At 33.7% G+C, this 27,362-nt stretch overlaps 1 protein-coding gene and 1 long non-coding RNA gene across 2 annotated transcripts in view; both read left to right on the top strand.

Moving 5' to 3' along the window:
- Positions 1–8,850, top strand: part of LOC124632731 (nose resistant to fluoxetine protein 6-like) — a 50,008-nt gene extending 41,158 nt beyond the window's left edge. Inside the window, exons 4-12 of the mRNA XM_047167684.1 lie at positions 138–420; positions 1,587–1,750; positions 2,726–2,894; positions 3,865–4,058; positions 4,174–4,299; positions 4,416–4,621; positions 5,025–5,167; positions 5,881–5,992; positions 7,333–8,850. Of these exons, the coding sequence (XP_047023640.1) occupies positions 138–420; positions 1,587–1,750; positions 2,726–2,894; positions 3,865–4,058; positions 4,174–4,299; positions 4,416–4,621; positions 5,025–5,167; positions 5,881–5,992; positions 7,333–7,418 (1,483 nt within the window). The 3' untranslated portion in view covers positions 7,419–8,850. The remainder of the gene's footprint in view (positions 1–137; positions 421–1,586; positions 1,751–2,725; positions 2,895–3,864; positions 4,059–4,173; positions 4,300–4,415; positions 4,622–5,024; positions 5,168–5,880; positions 5,993–7,332) is intronic.
- Positions 8,851–14,108: 5,258 nt separating this feature from the next.
- LOC124632842 lies at positions 14,109–16,937 on the top strand. Its single transcript, XR_006984680.1, has 3 exons — positions 14,109–14,170; positions 16,179–16,251; positions 16,826–16,937. It is a non-coding gene; the product is annotated as an uncharacterized LOC124632842 (long non-coding RNA).
- The last annotated feature ends 10,425 nt before the right edge of the window (positions 16,938–27,362 follow it).

The following is a 27,362-nucleotide window of genomic DNA, read 5'->3' on the forward strand; positions in this document are numbered from 1 at the left end:
CGTTTCGTTATTTCAACTAAAAATCATAAGAGTTCAAGTGGTTTGATTTTGTAAACCAATTTCACACCTCTGCCAAACTCCTCCGGAAAGACACAAGGTTATATTTTATTTCTAACTTAATGAATTTTCTATTTCAGGTCACTGATCCTGCTCTTCATCACAATCCTGTTCTTCGCCACACTCTACGAGACCTACATGATCTACTACGGGTCCAAGAAAGAGTCTATCATTTCCACCTTGATCATCTCCTTCTCCATGATCAACAATATGAAGAAGATCATCTCGACGAAGCAGCACAACTCCTTAGGCCTCGAGTGCATCTCTGGCATTAAGGCTTTGGCCATGATTTTCATCATAGCTGGTCATGCTTGCATGTTTATCGCTAGTGGACCTGTTATGGATGCCGATGCTTGGGATCGGGTAAATATCTTTATTATATTTTGAGTGAATAGGAAAGTAGGTTTCTTTGTAGGTGACGCTTTTGTGGCAGATGGTTAAACAAATTAGGATTATATTTGGTATGTAGGTAGGTGGTAACTAGGTGAAGTGAAATCGAACATCACTGTCTTTATCTAGTTGAAAAGACTTCACCGATTAAGACATTGTCTTCACTTTTGATAAATGTCTGTAAATAAACTAGGACAAAAAAAATTAAAGCAGTAAATAATACATTTCAATGAATAATTTTAACCTAGTATTTGACAACAAAGTAAAATTATTAAGGCTTTTGAAGTCATTCAGTCCATACTAAACTAAAGTATAAGATATTTTTCTCTTCAAAAGGTTGAAAATAAACAACTTTAAATGACTTTATCTAGTAACGCAACAACGCTTTATCTAGCAAAGCAGTCTTTCCGCAATTTTGAGCTCTAAACCTAGAAAACGACAAAATTCAATTTAACCTTTAAACTGAATAAGTTTACTTTCATTTGTTTTTATTTAAATGTTCATAAAGGAGAATTAAAGAGCACTACAATTTTAAAAAAACGAAGATCTGTCAATCTATGTTACATTACAATGAATCTGCTCAACCAATTTAGATGATACTGTGGCAATTTGTGTGTGGCCGGAAAGATGCAGGTATCATAGCCATTTGTTAAGTAGAAACACCAGAAACAGCAAGTCAAAAGTTTGATAAATAAATAAATTACGTAGAAGATTGCTGTCTTCTCCAATTATTATGGCCCAATAGGGTCAAGGCGAAGGTTTATTAGGATTAACATAGAGTTTATAATTATGGCAAAAGCCTGCCGTTTGGATACAGTAACGCATAAATTCGATTCATAATCAGGAGTCCGTTTAAGTTGTGAAATTGAGTAAACCATTTTCTAGGTCAACATAGACTATGGTAACTGATCTTGATACTTTGGTAGAAAGTGATAGTTGACCCGATGGATTCAAACATTTAAAAAAATCTTGATTCTAAATCAAAGTTTAGATACCTGATCTTTGTAATGTGCATAGGACTACCATTAATTTTCATACTGATTTATGAGTCCAAACAAACTATCGGCCGACTAAAAATTTTTAAATCTAAAAATGTGTAAGAGAATCCCTGGTATTTAAGTTTTATATTTTCTTTACAGTTGGTGCGACAACCAGTAAATGCCTTCATGCTGAACAACACTTTGTTAGTGGACACGTTTCTGATGCTCAGCGCTTTTCTGTTCTCAAGACTGATGCTTGTTGAGTTGGAGAAAAGACGAGGCAAGCTCAATGTGATTCCGATCTTAATCTTTCGGTATATCAGGTAAGAATTTTTGGTTATTTTTATGTTAAGGACCATACATTTTGTGGTCTTCTTTAAGTTATATGCGGTGACTCTAAAATAAAGTGCAAATACCAACCATCACACAATTATTATAAAGGTAGTTTGTATTTACCTCTAAATTGCTGAGCAGATCTAGATAGAACTTTGCAGTTCGTTTACACATCAGAAAACAATTAGGTTCCTTTTTTTTCGGGTGTAGGGAGCCTTTAGGGAGTGAATGACACGCTCACGTAAGCTAGTTTCATAATAAATTGCAGTTAACAGAAAAATTTTACTTGAAAATACATCAACAAATCCTTTCTTCAAAGCTTTGCTCCCAGGATTTCATCAAAACGTAACTAGTTCGTCTTTTTGCAAATAACAAGCTTTTACCCAATAAGCTGCCAAACACAATGAAAGTCGTACCCTTTGTAGTGTGGAATAAGCCTTATTAATTCAACGCAGTTCTGTAGCATTATGAAGCTAGCTCATTTCTTAGCTTGTTTTTTCCTTGCTTTCAGTATTAACTTGTTTCTTTAGATCCTTTGATGTTGCATTTTCATGTTGGTTTGCAATAGCCATTAAAATGTTTACGACAGAACTGTTTGAATGAATTGAAGTCTTTCCAGCCAATGAGAGGTGTGTTAGTCATTTTAAATGATTGAACTTTAGAATTTTTTGGATTGGTATTAGTCTGGTACAAGTCTATGCCTGTGTGATAGGTCCCAAATAGAATTTAAGAGCAATCGATGCTCACGTGCCTAGAATTTATTATATAACCTAAAATTTTCCATTTTGATACTCCGTGCGTGACCTGCGATAAGAATGTCCGCTTTTCAGACTTTAAAATTGTGGATTTTAACAGCAATTTTCTAGAAGCACTTACCTACATATGTAGGTAGAAAATATCCTGTTGTTAAACCTTGTTTTTTCCAAAATAGATGTATTTTAGCTAACAATTAACTTTATTTTCAGAGTTACTCCAGCATACTTGGTCGTGATTTTGTTCTACATGACTTGGTTACCTAAAATGGGAGAAGGTCCTCTATGGCAAGACAGGCTGCTTTTGGAACAAGAAAGATGCATGTCTTCCTGGTGGGCCAATATTCTGTATATCAATAACTACGTCAATGCTAATAAAATGGTGAGTTTGAAGAATTTGTATATCGAATTTTTTGATTAAAGAAGTTGGTGTTTCTGACTGAGGTCATGTATTTCATCCCTTATAAGTCATCCCTTATGTAATCTGATTTCAATGCACCAGTTAACAATAATCATCCCTGATTGATCTTCACCCATATCGGCCGGCCTCTTTTATAAAGAAGCTGGTGTTTCTGACTAGGTTATGTATCTCAATAAATTATCTCTCATATGGGCTGATTTCAATTTGCCATATAACAATAATCGGCCTTGATTGGCCACCTACTAATCAATGCTTCATGCCTTCTCTGTATGAGAAGAGGCTTTTATAGTCCGATGATGCTAACGATGATAATGATGGTGATATCATTAAAGCTAATTGATATTGGTATTGGTTTTAAGAGCTTAATTTTAGTTAGCATTGTGCACTTGAGTGCAAAAAGGCTCATAAGGGTAAACTTTCGAGTTGTCAAACTAAAGTTTCTCCGAGATTCACGACACTAGTTTTATAATGTTCCCCGCTTTATTGTGAGCGTAATATCTTTTTATGCACTAGACACCCTCAGACAAGCGACGACAAAGACTTTGCCTGTTTAAAACTTGATGAAGTTAGCTGTTCGCGTACTTATCTTTTTTGCCCACTGTACACTGTATTATTAATACTTTTACTGTGAATTAATGTAGCAAAAAGTCTCGCTGCTTTGTCTTCTGTTACGTGTTTGTGTTCAGGTTCTTTATGTTGTTAATTAAGTGAAATTAAATTAGTTCGTTTACTCTTAAAATATTAATTTTCAGTTAATTATTTCGAAGAATTTGCTCAATGAGAATTTATGTTGTAAAGTCTATTAACATCTCTGTTTTATGTATGGCGTATTTTTAACAGAAGAGCCTCAGGTTTCAGTTAATGAGATACATACAATGAATTTCTTACAATTGCGTAATTTTTAAACATATTTATGTTTTCTTTGTTTCAGTGTATGTTCCAATCCTGGTACCTCTCCGTGGACACCCAGTTGTTCTTCATAGCACCCATTTTCATCTACAGTCTCTGGAGGTGGAGGATATTTGGCCCTGTTCTTCTATCAGTAGCTGTCCTCATCTCTTTGGTTGTTCCTGCAGTTATCACCTATCAGGATAAACTGGATCCCACTCTTTTGTTTTATGCCAAGTAAGTTTTTTCATCATATATTCTTTCTTATTAAGTATAATAGTCTTACTAGACTTGATTGGTAATACCTTGTGAATCTATTAAGATTACTAATTTTTTTTTTTGCTTGTTACAGAGAATTCACCGACATTATTTCCAACTTTTACTTCAACGAAGCTTATGTCAAGACACATATGAAGATGATAATTTATTTCATGGGAATTTTAACTGGATATGTCCTGCATCGGATTCAGACTGAAAAGTAAGTTTTCAGTACTTTACGTACCTATTATTATTTTTATAATTGATTGAAAATATTACTTCTTAAGTAAGTGTAATTTGGTACTTTCACTAATGACCTTACTTTTGTTATTTCAGCTACCAGTTCTCTTATGTCCTAAAAACCTTAGCGTGGATCATCAGTCTCGTTCTTGGGACCGTCACCACCTTCTCCGTGACCATTTTCTACCAGGAGTGGTACCAGTACAGCGCCCTTGAAGCCGCAGCGTACATTTCTTTGCACAAACTTGCCTGGGGTATCTGTAATGGATGGCTTATCATTGCCTGTGCTACTGGGAATGGAGGTGAGCAGATATGCGAATTTGTGTCTTATCTCTTTGTATTAGAATGTAAAATGTCTTTGATTAAATCTTCAATGGCCCAAGTAAAGTGCCTTGTGGAACACCTGTTTAATGTTTCAAAGATTCCAAAAATAATATCGAAGAAAATGCAAATATTCTTTGTGCATGTTTTAACGATTCAATTCTAAATGTATTTAAAAGTGCTAAGAGTTGTACTCATAAAAAAGTTATCTAGGCTATTAACTACAATGTAGATATTATTGCGAAATGAATAGGACTGATATTTAAATTTGTTTTATTACTCACTCAAAAATTATTGGCAACATTAAAATCAGTAGGTACTTATAACTTCTTAATTTGCTCTTAATTCTTCATACTTTGTATTATAATTTTCTTTTGTTTGTAGGTTTTATTGGAAAATTACTCACGTGGAAGTTCTTGGCTCCGTTCTCAAGATTAACCTTCTGTGCTTACTTGGTGAATGGCATCGTTGAGTTGTACTACGTTGGAGAATTGAGGCATCCTCTACATATCACTTTCTTTACAGTTGTAAGTATTTATTATTTTACTCACTTCTAACATTGGTTTCACCTGTGTCTCTTGGGGATATTAATATACGCACCCGGTTAAAAAGCAGCCCACCTCGTAAAACGGTCAATTTAATACTGAAATATTTTTTTTTACAATTGAGCCGTGCCTCAGAGTAGTATTTTTAAAGTTATGCTTTATGTATTTATACATTTTATAATAGTATTAGAATGATTAAAAACATAATTTGAATATAAAAATTAAGATAATGTTATCGTTGTTTCCTCATCTAATTAAAGAGCATTTTCAATTACTTGTATGAATATTAATTATTGTCAAACAGGAAAAGAAATATTAAACTTGGATAAAATTACTTTCCTTGTTAGGTTTCATGAAAATTCCTGTGGGTGTTTCAAAGTAGGTATAGGAAAGTAGGATCTTGACAGTTAAATGAACCCATTGAAGCTTAAGTTTACCGGTAACATAAATGTCCGTTTCTCTTAAAACAACTGTTTAGTTTGAAAATTGAATGTAATACTCTGAAGTTAACACAAAACATCTGTTTTAAGAAAACTGACGTTAGTGAACTGTGTGACTAGGTACGACACACCCGATATAATATCAATGACAGATACATGTCATAGAGCTCTATAACAATATGTTTTCCTTCCTTCTGAATTAGTACAGCTTTTGAGTAAGATCATATAATTACCAACTTGTTCGTTCTTTTTCAGATGGCGAATGCGATATCTCACATAGTGCTGACATTCTTCCTTGCCCTATTTCTATGTTTGACCTTCGAGTCACCTCTTCATGGTATCGAGAAAATCCTCCTTAGGATGTTTGGTGAGTAAAAATAAATTAAAACTTTCACTAATTGAGTCCAGATAGTAGTCTTGATATACTGATATCACAATCAAAGTAAATCATATTAACGACTTTATGATTTACTCGAATCGTTACCATTACAAATTCTATCTTTAAAAGTTATTTTTAATGCGTTCCAAAATGAATATTCTAGAGCAAAGTCTTCGCACATTTCTCGAAATTACAGTAAGTCATGTAGTTAAACCAATGATCACACTTTTAACTTTGTTACGAGAAAGTTAAAACTGCAATCAAAATACGATCGTGAAGTTATTGAACTGTAAAAATGTTTTGAATCAATTTTCTTCGCTACCTTTTAAGTGGTATAATAGCTGGCTTAGAGAACATACTGCAAACTTTTATTCGGTCGATAGTTTGTTGGGACTCGCAATTTAGTTAGTAGTAGTTGGAGATGACAGGTAGTACGCACATTACAAAGATCAGGTATTTAGCCGGTATCAAACCGATTGAAAATTGTGATTGGAATCAAGATTTGCTTTGCCAACTATCGGGACCACTGTTTTTGACTTTGCGAGCAACTTTTTGAACAAACTTTAGCTCCTGTTGATCACATTTTTGAATGTTTACTTACTTTTAAATTTATTTTTATTCCCTTTTAACTGATTTCAATGCTATAAACTTGTGAACTTGTATACAACCTTTCGTTCACCCGAGTATAAGTATCTAAATTTCTGTAAAACCCTTTCGTCTTATACGCCTTTCTTTACATATAAAAATTTTGAAGAGGTTTCAGTTCATTCTGAGAATATTTGATTAGTCTATGAGATTCGAGTATTTTACTCTGGGGTCGCATAAAGATTTTGTTGACCCTTATGAGTTAAGATGAATTCAAGTTAGGACTTAGTTCTTATGAATGGATTAGGAGGCATTATGGGATTCATGGCCTCTTTTTCAAATACAACAATATTGCATAGAAAGACTTTATAAAATGTCTGATAAAAAAAAAAAATGTTGCCAAGACACCTTTTATAACATATTTTTTTAACAAAATTTATCTTTATCTTTTAAGATGAAAATAAAAACTTGCAATATTTGCTGACCCAAAAGTTTGATCAACGGTTATACACTGGTGAAAATTAATCCTACTAATATAATAAATGTGAAAGTTTGTGAGAATGCATGGAGGTGTGTTTCACGCATAAACGGCTGGACCGATTTGGTTGAAATTTGGTATGTAGATAGGTTATACTTTGGATTAACACGTAGGCTACTTTTTATCAACACACCATACGGGTAAAGCCGCGGGCGGAAGCTATTTATAAATAGTTTTTCTAATTATTAATGTTTTTTATTCACAGCTCGACCAGTCCTAAGTGACAATGCAAGAAAGGACATCTCAGCAGAATCTTCGAGAAACACTAGTCAGTCTAAACTAGATTCGTAGCTCAGTGTTAAATTCTTAGTTCGATATTTTAATTGAGAATTACTATGTGATATTTACATAGGTAATTCTTTTTTAATTAGGTAGATTGAGATTTGTATGATACCCCGAAATTGTATTAACTGCTGTTATGTCGCTAGTTGTATAATCATCGGCACGAATCTTGAGCGCTGACCTTCACCTGCGCTGAGGTAATTTATTTGTGGTATGAAGTTGTGGTATGAATGAAGTGAGGCGCGGGGGCGGGCTAAAGCGGTGATTGGCCCGCAGCGCATCGCGTCATAGCCGTCACTCGGGATTGGTTCTTTGCTAATAAATCACTTCTGCGCTGGTGAAGGTCAGCGCTCAGGATTCGTGCCGATGATTCTAAAACAATAGAAAATCAATTTGTGTCTCACGTATACAACGGGTTCATGAAAATATCGAAAACGATAAAAAACGAAAGAAAAATGAAAGTACTATTTGTATTTAAAAGTTTTCGTAATTAAAGACCCTCAAAGTAAAAGTTATGTGTGCTTACGACAGAGTGAATTTTGATTGAAAAAATCTTTTTTGTTTGGGAGAAGGTTTTAAAATTGGAGTTTCATAATTGGGGTATTGTACCAAGTACTGTGAACAATAATAGGCTCAATTATTTTAAGGTCATAGGTAAATCTGTAAATATTTTTAGGCATAAGTAGGTGTATTATTAGATTTATACTTTTTTACGTTCATATTTAGGAAAAGATAATATACATATTACCATTTACAATATTCCCGCTCTGCGATAAATATAAAAAATATGCCCTCAGTATCACTAACCAGTAAAAATATTGCAATAAAAAGTTAATAAAAATGTTTTACTTTTTCCCGAAAGTATCAGGAAATGGAGTGAATTTTTTATCACCAAAAATTGTGAGATCATGACTGTGAATTTTTGTAGCAATCCAGAATTTACTGTTCCCTTATTTTGAGCTTTAATTCCGATGGTGTATAGTTCAAAGTTCATTGCAGGTTTATTTAAATATAAGGCTTACAAGAAATATTTTGACATTACCAAGTTATGAAATAATTTGGTGGAATTTAAGAGTTGTATCGAAGATGTGATCTTTGAAATGTAATAAAATGTATTTTAAGTAGGTACTATTAAATGAACTGCTTTGTTTATGGCTGATTTTGTACATAATATTTACGTCACAAAGATGCAATTTTTTACGACTCGACTTTAAATTAAGTTTAATGAAATAATTTCATATCTATATTCAAGACTACCTTTTTCTTAAAGAAAATATGTAAAAGACTTAAGGCTTATAAAGATTTTGATAGTATTTTGTGAAGGGACTATTTCAATGTCTATTGCTCAATCCTGTATATACTTTACTATAAAATGTCATTTACCTCAATGTATACAAGATTGTTTTATATATTTTCATATTAAAATACATTATTCCAATTACTTGCTGTTTTGATTTTTTATCCATTCATTTTAATAAAAATTACACAACATTCAAATCATCAGACATGAGCCTTTTCCCAATTATTTTGGAGTCGGCTTCCAGTCTAATCGGATGCAGCTCTGCACCTGTGTGTTACGAGGAGCGACTGCCTATCTGACCTCCTTAACCCTGTTATACTTGGGCAACCTAAAATCCCTTAGGAAGACTAGTTGTCAGACTTTATAGCTTGTAACTACCCGTATTGACTGCCAAAGACATTCAAATGACAGCCGGGACCCTCCAATTTAGCAAAGCTTCCGAAACACGGAGGAACTCGTCATGCTTCGTCGATGCGCAACTCATATTGCGCTGACTCCAGATGGAATTACGAAGGGGGTAGGAAGAAGAAGAATGATACATACATGCGATTAATTGCTCATTGCATTATAACAGAGTGGATTACGTGCCCCGGGGTTGCGGGATTGTTCGAAAGAGGTACCGCGGCCCTGGTACATAAAAGGCCTAAGAAGGAATATGATGGATTTTAGTCAGTGGGAGTCTGGTCTAGTCCCTCAGGCTGCTAACCCACAGTAGGAGGGATTTGATGATTTCTCATAAAATAAGTAGATTACATGCTTTCTAAATTCGCATTATTCAATCAATGAACTCCCAAACACAATGAAGGAGTTAGCTCCAATATTTGTGTTACCAGCGAATGCACTCAAGTGTACGTCGGCAAGTCCGGTTAACTTGGACAGTTTTCAATTACTAGAAGTTAGGCAGTAGGTAAGTGCATAGACCGTCAACTATTTGCAAACTTGCATAATCTTCGCCGGATCATGGCATACATAGTGCGGAGTTGGTACGTATAAATTAAAGTTGGTTCTCTATGTTGTGCTGTTATGTTTTCCGGGAATTTTTACCGAATTTAAACATAAGGACTTTGTTAGTTCCCATGGCAACAAATAAACAACAGCGTTTTCGCACTGGCGGTCTTTTCGCGCGCAACAAAAGCGGGAAATACGCTAGTATTAAAATGCTGTAACAGCGATTTCACATCAGCGGATTTTCCGCCCGTATCCCAGTGGCGTCGTTCGGAAAAATCCAGTGGGAAAACAGCTAGTGCGAAAAAAATCTTCTTTTGTTATCATTTCACGAGAAAACATCCTGAAAACTCTGACCTAACCTTTATACAGCTTATAAACACATACCTACATCACTTCATGGGTCCAATTACCCAATCACTGGAAACGTAAATTAAAACTTCACACATAAAATCATGACTCGTGTAGCGGAACATAACTCACCTAACTTGGTTTTATCCGAGATTAAATGTCGCATGGTTTTAACGAGTGATTTGAGAATAATGAACCGGAGGGTGTTTAATATAGTGTTGGCAGCTTTACGAGTAATGGGGCATTGTGTTATAGTGTGATATAAAAAAAAGAGAATAGAAAAAGAGATAGTGAAGAGAGATACAAGATGAAATCTGTCGAGTTAATGATTCAGCTTTCGTCATATACTTAAATTGATTCCAAATATCACAGTGTTTGGGGTTCTAACAACTTCCTTGTCCAGTAAGTCATACGTGATACACACAGATTGTTTAACTATTGTGTCTGCAACGTGGACAGCAAAGTGGTTAAATAGTATGCGCATATTATGTCTGTGAAATAAAGTAATAAGGGTTGTTCTGTATTTTGAACATTGGCAACAGATTTTTCGGAATAAATTAATTCAATGTAAAAGAAATCACGCGCTGTATGACCGTTTTATTTTTGCCTATAAACTTCAGTGCCCCATATTTTCTTGTATTCGAACTAAAAGTCTAACCATTATAATATTCCACGCTTAACCAAACGCTCCCCGCTTGCAGTACCGCCTGGCTCACCAAAGATAGGACAGAAAACTTATATTGGCTCGAGGAGAGAGCTGCGTAAAACGTTATTGCGGGAAACAACCAGCTTACAAGTTCCTTCCCTTATCTTTTATCTTTTGTCTAAACAACCGCCATGTTTATACGACGTTCAAGTTCTCGGAACTTGCCATTTGTTAAATTAAAATGTTGCTCCAGTTCCGATTCGATTTTCTTTGTGGTTCAGTGTGTTTTTTGTTTCGTTTGCTCTGTATTTACTGTTGGATATTTTTATATGGAAGTAGCTTCTACCTGTGATTTCACCCGTTTGAAGGGAGCTCTTGACTATTAATGTGTGAACCACATTTCATTTAAGGTGGTTTAGTAGTTTGTGTGAAAGAAACACAGAGTTACTTTCGCATTTAAAACATTAGCTAGCATTATGACCTAATGTTGTTGCGTTTTAATGAGAAAGTGTGAACCGATGCCTGTCTAACTTTTCTGCTTCTCTCGGGTTTCATTGAAAGCAGAAAGCAATTTCAACCACATACTAAAGAAAAATACGTAATTAATTCAATAATGTAGTTATGAAGCGATACAAATTATAAAGATATGAAACGACCATTTAACGTTGTATCTATTTCTCTGAGAATAAAGAATTTTCATTGACCTGAATTCAGAGCCATTTTAGCAGGATTTAGTAGAACTCGCTTCTTTAATTCTAAAAAAGATTTCTATACAACCCGTGTTTTCTACAAAAGATAAGGTTTCTTTGCTCGCCAGATTTATGTTTCGGATAGTAAATTTTACGAAATAGCCTTTAGAGAAAACTACGCAACAAGAAATACCTTATTGTGTCAGAAAACTTTAAATTATGTTTTAGGAAAACAACTGGTTATTACTTTCTTGTATAACAATTAAGTAATTCAATGAGACTGGGCTGTAAAGAACAACTAAATTCTCACGGACACAAAGTTCTTTACTACAACAATTTAAATATAAAATACTAACTTCTTATAAAATATTTAATTGTTATCTAAAACTATTCAATTACTGTAGATTTTTTGTTTAATTTACTCTGTAAAAAGAAATAACCTCCAATTTACAATGTCTGAATAATTTGGTTTTGAGAAGTTTAATGCAAAAGTGGAAAACATAGAAAAGCTTCTGACATTAAACTACACAAAAAACTGTAAGAATTTTCACTGTCCATGAAATATTTTTATTAAGCCTAAGTTACTATGGACGTCTGACATTGTTCTTTAGCAATTATGCTAAATTCTAATAACAGCCTCCAAAACGCCTCACCCTTTACCACTGCCGATGTCTTATTGCTGGGAAGAAGAAGTGGCGCAACAAACTCCCCAGCAACACAATATTTTGTCTCTTTGGTTGTCTACATATCTATAGAATCGTCAGAATGTCTAAAAATTTTAGTTCTAGTAGTACTATGGCATGTACAGTTTGCACTGCAAATGCGGGATGGTGTTATTCGTCCTCCATGGTCAATGCTTTTGTAGAATACTTTGTTTATGAATTGTTGGAGGTTTTAAAACATATTTGTCTGAAAATTATGAGTACAATTTTGAATACCACTACTAAATGTAAAGAATTTGTCTTACAAGTTAAAATTACTAGCTAATTCGCGATCAAACATAGTAGAATTCGATCTAAATTAGTGATGGATATAACAGCTACAAGACGTGATAATTAACCTAAAGTCAAGAAAGAAACTAACTCATTTCCGCATTAATAAAACAAGCAAGGATGACCTCAGGCCTAATAAACTGTAACCCATGTGCACTAACTATGTATGCCGAGGCATGTACTAAATTTAGAAACTAATCCAAGCAAAGTTAACATAGAATCTAGCGTAGTCTACGTACAAACTTCTCGTTTACAGCGTTAGCCAAAAAATTAGAAAGTACAAACGTTGCCTAAATAACTTCACGACAGACGCTTGAATTAAAAGGGGCAACCGCGCGTATACTCAACTTTTTTACCCTTTCGAGTTTGCAGCACCTGCGTTGCTTAAATTATGTAAATACAATTTAATTCAAAGTCCTTTGTAATCTTTTACTTTCAAATTTTCGGGGAAATTGACTTATTTAAGCATACGAGTTTTTTGGAGTTTTTTTTCTGTGATGAAAAAGGAGTATTGTGTTTTGTTTTGGGGTGTTAATCCCGGTAGCTCGGTGGCACGTGTCCTTCTTTTCGAGATACCTAAATAGATTTACAAGTACTACCAGTACCTATACCTTTTTTTTTTTTTTTTTTTTTTTTTTTTTTTTTTTTTTTTAACGACGTCAAAAATCATCAAATGACCCCTTCCGCTGTGGGTTAGCAGCGGAGAGGGAGTGTCAGACTCTTACTGACTAAAAACCGTCGTGTTCCGTCATGGGCCTTTTATGTACCAGGGCCGCGGTATCTCTTTCGAACAACCCGCAGCCCCGGCGGGACCAGTACCTATACCTTGGACTACGTCTGATAGCGATATGCCGAAGAAGAGTAACAGATGTAGTGTATAAGAATCGATAAAATAGACATGGCGTAAAGTAGTAATTTTTACTACAGTCATGGTACGCTGTTATGCTAAACCGATAGGACTAATTGGCGATGACATTTAATATGGAGAGAGGTAACTCAGAGAAAAGGATTCTGAAGATGCGCGTAGAAGCTTTTTACTCAGGTATAAAAATAAAAAATTTGGTTTACATATAGGTAACCGCATTATGTACTTCAGTAATCAAATATTTGGTAAATATTTTGGCTTGTCTCAATGTCGTCAATTCTAGACATTCAACCTCTTTACTGCTACCTTACACGTGTCTCTCAAAAAGACATTATGTAAATAATGTGTAACAACTTATTTAAATGTCTATTTACAGTGTCTGGAACTAAGTAAATGTTTTCATTAAAAAAACTTTGCATAAGTGAAGAGTATGACATTCAGTAGGTAATTTGCATATTTCGGGTTCCAAATTGAAGTTGACGTAAAAGTGATATAGATTTTTAATTTTGTATAAATGTTTTATGTTTTATCAACCACGCTTCTGTATCTCAGTTACCGGTACTGTGAACAATGATAGCCACAATGACCAGTTTATTTTGTTGATTTGCCTTTAATTTTTTTTGTTAAAAATTTACATTAAATAAAGTTCCTTTGAAGTATCATGGTATCTTCCATGCTATAAAATTGTGTTATTGAAATATAGTGCATGAAAGTAACCACGAAATGCATTTTAAAAAACTGACAATTTCAATATTACTATTCTTACACATGATTAAATTACAATATGCATACAAACATTGATATCATTGTGTCAATTCATTTTCAATTTCAATTTAAACAACATTATTCTATCATATCACCTGTATTAATAAACTTGACAGTACAAAAGCATCCGATATTTCCTTTCCATCAATATTCAACCGAATTTCGGACGAATCGAACCTGTTTTTACTGTACATATTTTCATAAAAAGGTATGTTATTATTTTACAATTATTTTGATTTATTTGACTATTCAATGGAACAGCATTCGATACGAAAAACTAACAAAATATTTTGACCGTAACTGAATTGTGAAATGTTGATCGGTGAATATAAAATTATTTTATTGACTAATAAATGATATAAGTACTTCATGTTAATGAGGGTTTTCTAAAATGGCGTCCACGAGGTGGCAGCACCGAGTCGTCAGGTCCAGGTAACTGTCAAAGTGCTTATCTTTACTATGAATAGTGAACGATTTTAGTGTTTTTTTTTATTTTATAATTAAAGCACTGCATTATTGTTTTACTACTGAGGTTGAGTAAATAAAAAAAACTAAATCATATTGTGTTAACAAATTTTTCAACAAGCTTTTCCTTAGTACCAGTGACTTTTGCACCCTCTCTCTTAGCTCAATTTTTAGTTCGGAAACCTTATTCTGACCGTAGTCCATAATAAAATCAATAACACTTCCAATATAACAGAATTTCAATAAACAATAAGTTCCGACCCTACAATTCCATACTATTTGACAGCTGTTTGGACCTGACGCATACGAAGCGCCGCCTGGCGGCAGAAAAAGTATCGAAAACCCTCATTTGTGAAAATTGACGCTTCAATGTGTACTTAAAAAAAATGACTTAAAATGAGGTAACATAGTCCTATAAATAGTCTATGGTTGAACCATAGACATAATATTAGTAAACAGGACTGCGCATATAAACCCAAAAAACGAGCCGAGTGAAACAGTTAGTACGGAGGCTGTCTGTCCCTTTCTAATAGGGTGACTATGAGATTAAGCTATGTGAGACAAATCCGAATTTGCTAAGATTATTAAACACAGATTAGTATTGAAGTTTTAACTTACGCAGTTTGTGACCTTAAGATACTAATAAAGGCTTTTAATAATTAGCGGAAATTAGCAGTATAAAAGCAAGAAAATTCGAAGTGAAGACTGTTTTTTTTGTATTTCTACTTCATATATAGACTGCTGAGCCATTTATGTCGCCTTTCTTCATTTTTGGGAAGCTATAACAATAGTACAACAGTTTTAAAATCCATCACCCATATTTTGACTCGTTACAAGAATTCATGGGCACCCTAGTTTTTTGGTTTACGAAAATGTTATTATTAGCTAACCTGTGGAACGATATATTGCAACCACCATAGGATTCACTTTTGCAAGTAGAAACGCAACACTTTTTCACCATTTTAATAGTTTAAATTGATTTAATACAAAAAAATATAAACAAAATTTTAAATGCTGATTACGCGCCAAGAATGTTCAGGGTTACCGCTAGAAAATAAAAAAAAGCAAAATAAAAATTTATGTTGTTTATGTTTTAATAATAAATATGAATAAATTAATGCGATTGTTATTAATTTGTTGACTTACAATTGTTAAAATAAGATAAAAATATAAGTGATTCAATTGTTTTTGGGAAGACAAAACTTTTGATCACAACATTTTTTTATGCTGGCAAGGTGTTAGAAAGAGACAAACAGCCTCGGTTCGAACTATCCCTCTCGGCTCGGATTTGCCTCTGTGTATTATGCAACCAATTTAGTACCTTATTGCGTTAGAATAGAGTTCATTTTCGTAAATATATATTTTGAGCGTGCGCAATCTTGTTTAGTAATATTATATCTATGGGTTGAACATGCTGTTTGATTAACTGTCAAAAGCTCTTTTGATTTATGTACATAGATTATGTATCATTGGCAGGAAAGTATATATAGGAAATAAATAAATATAGGAAAATATATAAAAATTACATGTTTGACAAATAATCAAATATTTAGTAGAATAGAATTTTCGTTTGTAGAATTTACTAGCAGCCTAACTTGGCTGTGAACGAGTTATTAAATCGTACAAAGGCAACGTTTTTTTCATGAATCGGTATCTGTATATTGGTGAAAACCACATGGAAATAATAACGATCACGAACAGACAAAAACTCGATGGCACCTAGAGAAGATATAGATATGGTTTTTTTGCAGATGTATGTCAAGGTCGTTGGGGCGTTAGTACTACTTCTAGTACTATTCAGACTCTCTGTTGAAGCTGCTCACAGTAAGTAGACAAAGGCGAATTATTAACTAGCTTACTAGTTTCCCTCGCGTGGTGTGTTGATAAAAAATAGCCTATGTGTTAATTCAGGGTATCACATAACTACATACCGAATTTCAACCAAATCGGTCCAGCTGTTTTTGCGTGAAATAGTAACAAACGTATATTATTATCCACACATTCTCACAAACCTTCACATTTATAATATTAGATATAATATTAAAAGGATTATTATAAAGGAGACTTTCATATCTCAATATATTTTTTACGATAGGTATACTTTTTTTATTTAAAATTTTCTTGTTTCCGCCAAAGTAGTTTCCTTGGTATTCGATAAATCTAGAACTGATTTAAGTTATTAACTAGAGAAACTTGGATATTATTTATAGGGATATGAAAGGTGGAATTACTAAACAATTGTTCATACATATTCTGGTTTAATTTCCTGTGCCGATTTTCTGAAAACATGCCTAGTTCTAGTTCTAGTAGCAAAGGAAATATAGGCTAATTATCTCAACTTAAATAAGCTTTCAAAACTAATTTACAACTTCTAAGTTTACGATTATTTTATTTACAGGTGGAATGAACTTAACTGAGTATATCAACCCCGATTCTTAATAAGCACGAGTATGTGAGTGCTAAGATATTTTTGATACAGGAATTATGTTTAACCAAATAAAGGATTTGTTACGATAAGTATTTATTTTGCTTTAACGTTCACCTTACTTCCTAAGGAAGGATTTTACTGGTGTTCAGCACCGTGACGCACACGAATGGTACTTCTAGTCTACTCGCTTTAGCAAATTGCGTGTGAGCATTTTTAAAGTGTACGCGAACCGGCAATTTTTGTGCTAAAATGAGATTCATGCCAATTCGAAAGCATCTGTTGTACAAATTTAAAACATAAAGTGATATTTTTCCAACTTTGTTTACTACAATACCTTATTAATTACCCAAAAAATCTATTGGGAATCCAATTTTAACATTTACTAAAAATACAGAACGCCCACATTGTCAAGTGCAATGGCGCAAAAGAACCAACATTGTTTAATTTTAAATTTTCTTCAGTAACCGTAAACTTCTTGAATTAATTTATTAATTTTACGCTCAAAGTTCTGCCACATCTGTACAAATAATTACTTTTGTTTAAATTCAATAAGACTTCAGAATTGTTGTCGATTGGCTGAATTGCAATTTGGTATGAAATTGGAGATTTAACAATGTTGTTAACAATTTGGGCCTAATAAGCCGTGAGAAAATCAATTTCCCCCAAAAAAAGTTTGTCAAATGACTTATTAATCTGTTCAACGCATAAATTGTACAGCATGAGAGGTCAATAGGATAGAATTGTTTATTAAAACTATCTGGGACACTGAAACATTATCTACTATCACCATAAAGAGGAACACAGGGGAAACTTATAGGGCTACACACATTCAGGTATAGTTTTCTCTTTTTTACTGAACATATGGTGAACACTAAGAAGGCCATAATTCATATGAACCCGGTTTGATAGGTGGTATTCCAAAACCTAGGTCTGAAAATGTACGCCTTATTGCTCTTTTGAATAAATCGCCCTAGAAAAATATTTATGCACGTGTACAATTTTTTGTTGAAACTAACTGATAAAATTGGGACAGCACGTGTAACAAATAACATTGAAACCGACATATTTTGGCACTACGAAATATTCAGGCACATTTTTTAAAACCTCGATGTATTAAAAAAAGCTGAACCGACAACTACACAAAGGGTGATTTTAGGAAATAAGCTTTAAAACTAATAATCCAAATTGATCTCTTGGGTCCCACCTGTGTCTTGAAGGTACTATTTCGTTCATCCGGATCAAAATGACCTATAATAAATATGTCCTTTCTTAGGCTTCAGACTATGTGTGTACCAAATTGCATTCACATCAGATTAGGAGTTCTGGTTTAAGGTTAGAAAGAGAGACAGAGTGCCTTTCGCATTTGGTCAGTTTTTTAGTACCATTTCGAATAATTTCGATACAAACTATGGAATGAACCGGAACGATTTAAAAGATTTTGTATTATTATTTAAAAGATTTCTGCAACTCGCAAAATAAGTAGCAGTATTCGTACCCATAAAAATAGCCTATAGATTATAATAACGGCCTACACTATGGATTACAATATTATCATCCTCCTACACTATTCCCATAAAAATAAACAAACGACCCACATGCATAGAACCATTAACCTACTTCGCCTACATAAAAATAAAATGCATAAACTAAAATAAAAAAAAAATGTCGTGAGCTTTCCATATTATCGCAGTGTGATGAAAATGCCTTCCGTACAAGTATTTCGAGATTTCTGTTAATATCGTGGTTTGTATCTCTTCCCTGTTATAACATAAATATATACTGAATCGTGTTATTTTATTTGCTCAAGTGAATACAGGGTGGAATGTAATATTTTTTGGTAGGTTTTCGGTTAAGCGTCCTGTGTTTGCGATAGATTTTGTTAGCTATTAAGAAGTGCAATACAATAATTTTTTAATGTAGATTTGATGAACATAAGATCTAGATATACCTCAACTTTCCTGGCTTTGTGTGTTTGATATTAATTCGAATAAAAGGTTTTAAAAAAAGCTTTATAAACAACCAGTGTTAAAACGTTTATCGTGTTTTACCAGTTTATATTTTTATATGAAAATTGTTCATTAGATTAGAAATAACCTACTTAATGTTTTTGATATAGTGTTTTTATCACTAAAAGCTGTCAAAATTCTAACTTACTACATAAACTGGAGACTGCCTTATATAATTATAATTTCATGACACAGTTACCTACAACTGTTAGTCTTCCTTTATATAAATAAATAAACTACAACCAACACAGTCTTATCAAACACCCAATCAAACAAAAACAAAACTCAAACAAACTTAGACCAGTGCACACTACAGAAACAAATTCTCTATTTTGCAGCGTGCCATCGCTATCCCTCGCGAATTGACTGGACAGTAAGCCCGGGCTCCACTACACGCTACTCGTAAAATACTTTCTATTCAAACGTAGATCGACTGACGTTTCGATGTTTCGCCCATACCGATCCGGATTTGAAAATTTGAATGAATAAAAAATCGTATCGGCGACGCGTAACTTTTTTTTATTCATTTTCAATTTTAAAAGTCCTTACCTTATTGTTTTCGATTCCTATTTCCAGTACACCACTCGATATTGGTTTATTTGAATTGAACTGTACGTAGGTTTTTTTATGAATGTTTGTGTCAGGTGTCTAGGTTTAAAAGGGTGTGTTATTTATGCTGTGTTTTGAATTTTTGTTTTGAATTTATATTTAAATTGAGGTTTTCGTTTATTGAGCATTTATATCAGAAGTACATAAAACAAGTCATAAACAAACCATATAATATCATTAGCAGGATAAATGTAAAATCAAATGATCAATTTAGGAAAGTCACAAATATTTCACAACAGAATTTCTATCTATAACAGTAGCTATTTAATGTTAATCAAACTAATTGTTCAGCATAAATTTTGAACGTTACACAAACTAAATTGAAAACCAGATTTCAGTTTCGACAGTCCCCGTCGAGCACAGGTTGTACAAAATCAAATCAATCATTCATCATCCGTCAAAATTCACTAAAGAATGACCCTATAATATTGAGTCATGGAGAACAAAATGACTAGCGGAGGTGCCATAACGGAAAATCGCCTACGAAAGTAGCACACTAAAATGCGGGAGACGAGGAACGTTACTATTTTCGCCCTTATACACCTTTTGTGGATTTGACCATTTTTAGTGATATCAAAAATCGTTGACAAACGCCTCGTTAGTTCACCCGTAACTGATTGTTTTAGCGATATATTTACATCGTACGAATTTGACCTACAAAAAGGAGCCTGGCCTACCTGCATTATGGTATCTCTGCTCATGTTGATCTCGCATCCTTACTCCGTGTATTGAGTGAACGAATTTGAAAATGGAATGAGCCGATGAGGTCGAGAGTTCTCAATAATTCCACGATATTATTCGGGACATCTATCATTTACATCATTGATCGACAGAGAGCTCTTTTGAATACAGCTGTTGAAGTCGGAATGACTTTTACGCAATGCGGATATAGGTACTCGTTCATGAAATGTTGTGTGATGTTTTTGAGAGCTAGGATTGACGCAATTATTTTTTTGATGCTGATGCTTTTTCGTGACAGTTTGAGTACGGTTCAGAGGTTTTAGAATTGGTGCTAGAGGTTTTGTTGTTTATTTTATCTACATGTATACATATAGATAGATTTTAGAAGAATTGTAGAAATGTACAGTGAAGATGAAGGATATGCATAACTAATTATCAGTTAAGTTTATTCAAGAAATAATAAGTTACATGCTATTATGTAAAAAAGTATTCTCCTTTAACCCTGACCTTATTGGTACCCTACATTTGTATATCATATGACGGGGTATGTGTCTACGAGAAATGTATGTGGTTCCAGTCTTCCGCGATAGATGGCCTTAGTGGTAGTTTTTATTCTTCGTTGATTTAATATGGACTGCTCTCTGATCAGACAATGTTAGCGATAGCAATATTGTTTTTCAGAAACTTAGTCAACATTCAGACTTACTTATTAGGGGCTTATCTAGCATCTGTAAAAATCGAGTGAATAATTAGAATAGCTCGACCATTGCTTAAAAATCGTTTACATATGTAGGTCTGTTTGAAACACGCAATCCTTTTTTTGAATAGAACCCAAATCATCCCCTTTAATTGAATGTCACTAGTATGTCACTTGAAAGGCAGTTGTTTTTCATTTAAATAAGCAAACTTAGGACCCTTGTTTCATCAACTCAAGTAATATAGGGTTTTTTCACATTTACTTTTTCATTAAACACAAGCTTAAAGTTGATTCAATGACAAAAGAGACAAACCTTTTTCTCTTTTTCTCACATTTAATTTAGAAGTTACGATAAAATAAATAAATTAAAATACAACCAAAAATACAAAACACATACTAGATTAAATAACATCCTTTTGTATAAAATAATTCTTGTACAAAGTAATATGTACCTATTTAGAGATCAAAGTGCTTCAAGAGCACACGTTGTATAACACAGTGGAAAGAAAATTTACACTATTTAAGAGCCCCGGGCTCTTAGAAGCGCTCCTTTAAAATTTATCATAACAACCTACGCTTAAGTACTTTATGTACAACCCACGTAAATTACGTAGTACAGATAAAACAGTAGTTTCGTTTTGGTAAAACTTTGAATGGATGCAAAGTGAGATTACAAAGATTTTTCTCAAGATAGGTACCTAATTAACGAATTCGATTCGTACATAGATTTTTAGAATGCTCATTTTTTGCGGTAGAAATAGTTATATCATCATCTTTACCTACTAATATTATAACTCTATTTGTTGCGATTTAGCGTCAAACTACTGAACTGATTAACGGGATGATCTAGACTTCTAGAGCCTGAGAAAATACATACTCTTTATTTGGTGGCGGGACGTGGCTGAAACCGCGGCAAATAGCTAGAGTCATAAATATTATAAGATTTACCTTACAATATTTTTCTATTATTAATTACGCAACCTTAAAGTGGGAGGTTCTGTAAAATGTCAACATTTTTAGTGTCAAGCAAATCTCCAACATATTTTTAGATGTAGTCATATTGCATCTTGCTATTTCTTTGGCTTATTCTAAAATACTTCAGTATTGGTGTGGGTATAAAAATAAACTGCTGTGATCAATTTACTAATGCAATTGGTACTATTATTGGTTTGCGATTGCTATAGTTTATTTTTAGTTTTATCATCATTCTTCAGCCGATATACCATTTTATCTGTGGTCTTTTATGCTGTTGCTTTTAAAAGAGTGATTGATTTCATACAAATAGTAAAAGGTCATTGACATGCGAAAAGTATGACTTCGCTAAAGTGCAAAAATTTACCTGAACTATAACTATTACGTAGGTAAACCATACACATAAACTTCTTACCTTACTTTATTTAATATAGATACTATGGAGGACTTACAGATTTATTTTAAACTGCATTATTTTGAGTTTATACCTACCGATCTTTCACAAAAAATTCTATAAGAATTCAATTCTTCAATTCTTCTCAAAAAAATTTCAGGGTATCAATGTTCCATAGAAATTTCCCGAACATTCGATACTTGCGTGGGAGCTTTTACACTATCGGGTAATATTGTGCAATCACCAGTAATTGTTTCTATGAATATTATAACACACACACTTGTATGAAACTTGAATTTAATTGGCTACGGGATTCTAGGAAGTAGAATACACATGGGTATGAATCTGTTTAATTGGGAATGGTTCATTGAAAAGTTTGTGATGTTGACAGCTTCTAGAGGTAAAATATGATACAGATGGATTGTACAATCTACCTACTAATATTGTGAATGTTTAATTAACTCTGTCTATCTTTGTCCAGCATTCACGCCAAAAGTGCTGAATTAATAGTATAGAGTCTATGAATGGTCGTGGGCTAATTTTTTCCTGGTGCGCGAGGTAGTTACCTCGATCGCTGGTAGTATTACTGCAACGGAAAAGGTAGTGTACCAATATTTTTGTATTAAATACTTTTTATTTATATCAGCAAATACTGCCTGTGACTGTCACTTATAGGGACTGTAATCCAATCGAACTTTTGGTTACCACATGTGTTTCAAGGCTTTTCAAAAAACATTTCTAATTCAATACTTATAGTATCTACACCTCTATAATTTTAAGACCATCTGGGTTTAAAACTAACCTTTTTTTTATAACTCTAAAAAGCTTTTATTTTAATCGAACCATAATCCAGCACCCAATAGTATCGTAAAAAGTTAGCCAAAGAATATTTTTCACGTCAGTTCATGGGTCGTTCGTTTGAGCTGTCGGGTTTATGCATTCGGATAGAACGGTTGCCAGGATTACATGGTTGGTCCGCCTCGGCGAGAGGGTTAGACTGACGCCACTAATTTTATTGATACTGTTTTTGGACGTGAATAAATTAAATTGGAAGTGAAGTTGTGAACTTTTTTCGGCACTGTGAAATATATGTTCGTATACAGAGCTTTGTAAACAAACAACTGCTGACCTTAACGACATTGGTATAAGAAATGTAGCATTACAATGCTTATGATATGTTTCGTTTATCAAACTTAAATCTAAGCTACTATGTTTAAGAAAAGTCACTTATCAGCAATATGTAAGTTATTTTTACACAACAATATAGATACAAATTGGTATTTTAATGTAATATTTTATAATTTAGTTTTCATGTTGCTTAGTTCATAGCTCGGTTTATGCATTCGAATAGAACGGTTGTCGGGCTTACATGGTTGGTCCGCTTCGCCGAGAGGGTTACTGTTTTTGGACGTGAATCAATTAAATTGGAAAGTGTTGTGGGATATTCAATGGTGAAGTTGTTAACTTTTTTTGATACTGTGAAATAAACGTTACTTTATTTCGCACTTGTATACCTATCTAAACATCTGCTAACCTTAAGTAGTTTAGGATACAGAATAGGATAGCGATGCTAACTATATGTTTACTATATATCAATCTTGAATCGAAGCAAGTATGTTTTGGGTTGTGATAATCTTGGTTGGTGTAGTTACTATTTAGTTTGTAAGTGGGCAAAACTCAATTGATTGTTGTTTTTTTTTCACACTACGACGAACTAACATTTATGGTAGGTAAAGTCACGTACTACTCAGCAATAAACAACTAGCTTTTTTATACACTTAAAACATTTTTAATTTCCAAATACAACCCAGGATCATATTCTAAATAGGTACTAATCTTTAGGAACAACACTACAGTCACATTGATTCTTGATGCAGACGCCACCACCCTTAGGTCCGGTTCCATCTCCCAAGTTGTGGCAGAAACGTTGGCAGCCGTAGAAGTCACATCCACCTCTACGTGCTCTGATGTATGGAGTGGGGAAGGTCTCTTGATTTTCTGGAAAACAACAATAAATAAGATATATTTAAAAGGTACAGTTGAGTCAAAAAGGCTAATGGCATCTATAATATCACCTAAGAATTGCATTTATTTATGGCTAAGGTGCTTCTTGGACCAACTATCACTACAATTCTAGCTGTAGCTGCAGACAGTAAAAGAATTACTGACCATATGCTTTTCAGAATTGTTAATTCATCTCATTATTTGCTGATGACTATTTTTGACACCTTGATTTTAGGACGAGAACTTGACAATATCTCCCAAATCCAGATGAAGAAAGGGAGATATTTCACCAAAATCATAATGCCTTTTAGGAATGCTAGGCTTGTGTTAAGCCAATTTGGTTCGTAAATTAATAGCAATACAAGTACTCACCTCCAATCAAAATTCCACCATAAGCAACAGCTAACAAAGCCGCCAATATTGTAAACACATAGAAATACTTCATCTTGTTTCTCGAAACTCTTAAAACAATTAACTAGCATCTTTTGCGATGCATCATACTTATATACAGCGAGAATAATAGCGCAAATTAAAACAAAAATCAATTGATTGCTACGAAATCGATTGCTAAGGAAAAGGAACCTTTATGGATATTAAAATAAGGATTACTAGTTTTCCGAGTAAACTGAAATGGCCAAATTTTATTATGCGTTTAGGTTGCATTCATATTTACGTTTTTCTATCGTAAAGTTGGATTTTTGAGATAGAACTTTAACAACTAATGAAATAAAAGATTTCTAGAATATCACCGACAGAAACCTAATATTAAGTAAGGGTCCCCATAGCGTGATTCCGTTCACTCTTCGAATTTCATCCAGATAACCAAAATAAACTATCCAATATTTTTTTTTCAAAGTGATAAATACTACTCGATTTTTGATGTGAATACAACTTTATCAAGCAATGTCCATGTTACCGTAAGATTACAAACATCGTTAGATTACAATCTATCTCGAGAGATTGTAAACTGTCGAATTATTGTGAACCGTAACATCTGATTGCAATTTAACGCATTATTTTTCGCTATATTATAATCTATCGATGAGAAATTGTCAACTGTCCGAAAGCTCTCTCTGATTGGTCAGTCTTTTTATAAGATCGACCAATCACGACCAGCCGTTCTGTTCCCATGGAGTTCCCGTAGAGTTAGGAATGAAATAGAGGTGTCAGTTAAATAAAATAAATGCTCTTCAAAAATTCTTCAAGTATTAAATTTATATAAAAATAACTCTTATAAAAATACAGTTAGGTAATTTGTCTTCAAATACAAACTAATATTTAAAAATAAAATAAAAGGGGTGCTAATTAAACAGGCTTCTTTTTAATATCATTATTCGCCCCCAAAAATGTATGTTGCCTTCTAAATTACTAAGTCAGCCACAATTAATAAAGCGTCGAGCATCTAAATAATACTGTCTTAGCCACGAGTTATCTTCCACTCTAAATACAACTCAGCATGATGGTTATTTTTTTGCATAAATTTGTAGCATGCATTCTAACAGTAAACTTCTTAAATACTATTAAATGACATCATAAAAATATTTATTTACCTTCTAATTTTTTAACTCGTACCTACTGAGTTTTTTGTTTAAAATATAACACATCCCATATTAATTGACCCAGCATGGAAGTAAGCATGCAACATGCAGCAAGCATAACTTCTGTCACGGCTCCGGCGCTGCGGGACTCCGGCGGTCCCATGCGAGCTTATCGTCGCAGATGGTTTTCACGCTCACCACCGCAGCTTCGGCTTGCTGGCCGGCTCCGCCGGCCAGCCTCAGCCGCGGCGGCGAGCGCTGAAACTACCTGCGCCTCAGCTCGCAGGCCGCCTCGCCCCTCCGCGCCTACGCGGTTTTGAATTGCACTCTAGGGGTAGGGCAGACAAGACTACGTGGAGTCGGTTTTGCAGCGATTCGTTTTCGTCACTAACTTCAATTTTTAATACAATTTTTAATTGTGTGTAATTTGAGTCTTAAAAATTAAGTACAATTTTTGATTTTATAAAAAATTAAACCGTCACTTATTTTTGCACGTCAAAGAGCTGTGACACCGGGAGTTGCAAAGAACATTGTCTTTTTTGACGTTCTACCAATCAGCGCGCAAGATGCATTCCGTTCTACGCCCGTTGACAATTTGACCGCTCTACATCGCTCTCGATCTTACAAAAAGACTGACCAATCAGGAAGAGCTTTCGGACAGTTGACAATTTGACAATTTCTCATCGATAGATTATAATATAGCGAAAAATAATGCGTTAAATTGCAATCAGGTGTTACGGTTTACAATAATTCGACAGTTTACAATCTCTCGAGATAGATTGTAATCTAACCATGTTTGTAATCTTACGGTGACATCCATAAATAAATGACGTCATCAAAACTAATCAAAATAATCAAAGATTTTTGAGTGAGACCAAAGTCAATAAGGACATCCTAGATTTATAGACTTGTTAGACTTGATTTGTAAATAGAGGAAAACAATATTGTTTGCTTACCCATTTACTTAATAACAGGCATAAAACGATACAAAAGGCACTATAAATTTTGTACAAAAATGGTTATTTGAGGATATAATTTATATTCCATTCAACAGCTTAAATATTACACACCCTTAAAATTAAACTAAAATGAACTTAAACCAATAAATCTACAACTGCTACTGAAATTAGAGGTACTTACTAAGTACCTACAGAATCGCTCATACACGGACTGATCCTGACCAGCGCAATTTCACTTACCACCTTTCAACCTGAAAAAAGCCTGTAAAACTGAAGCTATTTAGCTACTACTGATAGATAGATAGATATAACTTACATGTTAATACAACCAATAGAAACCCTGTATACCAAAACCTATCAAGTTTCAGTCTATACTAAAAATCCTTGTTTGAAACTGCAGATGACGCCATTTTCTTACTCACAGATAAATCGGAATATGATAAGAACAAACAACTTCAGATTCTACAACCAGTTTCCAGACGTAATTCGAGGCACGCACTCAGTTTATATCAAGCTTGGCTAGTCCGCATAGAATTTCAATCCTTCGCGTACTTCACTTGAATTTAATTTTTACAAGAATGCTTGGACTGCAGATTAAACAGTCGGCCGACAGTTGATCCGATAGTTGCTCTTTTTATAAAGAAAAT

Source organism: Helicoverpa zea, chromosome 8 (genome assembly GCF_022581195.2).
Source record: "Helicoverpa zea isolate HzStark_Cry1AcR chromosome 8, ilHelZeax1.1, whole genome shotgun sequence".
In the NCBI taxonomy this organism is placed as follows: domain Eukaryota; kingdom Metazoa; phylum Arthropoda; class Insecta; order Lepidoptera; family Noctuidae; genus Helicoverpa; species Helicoverpa zea.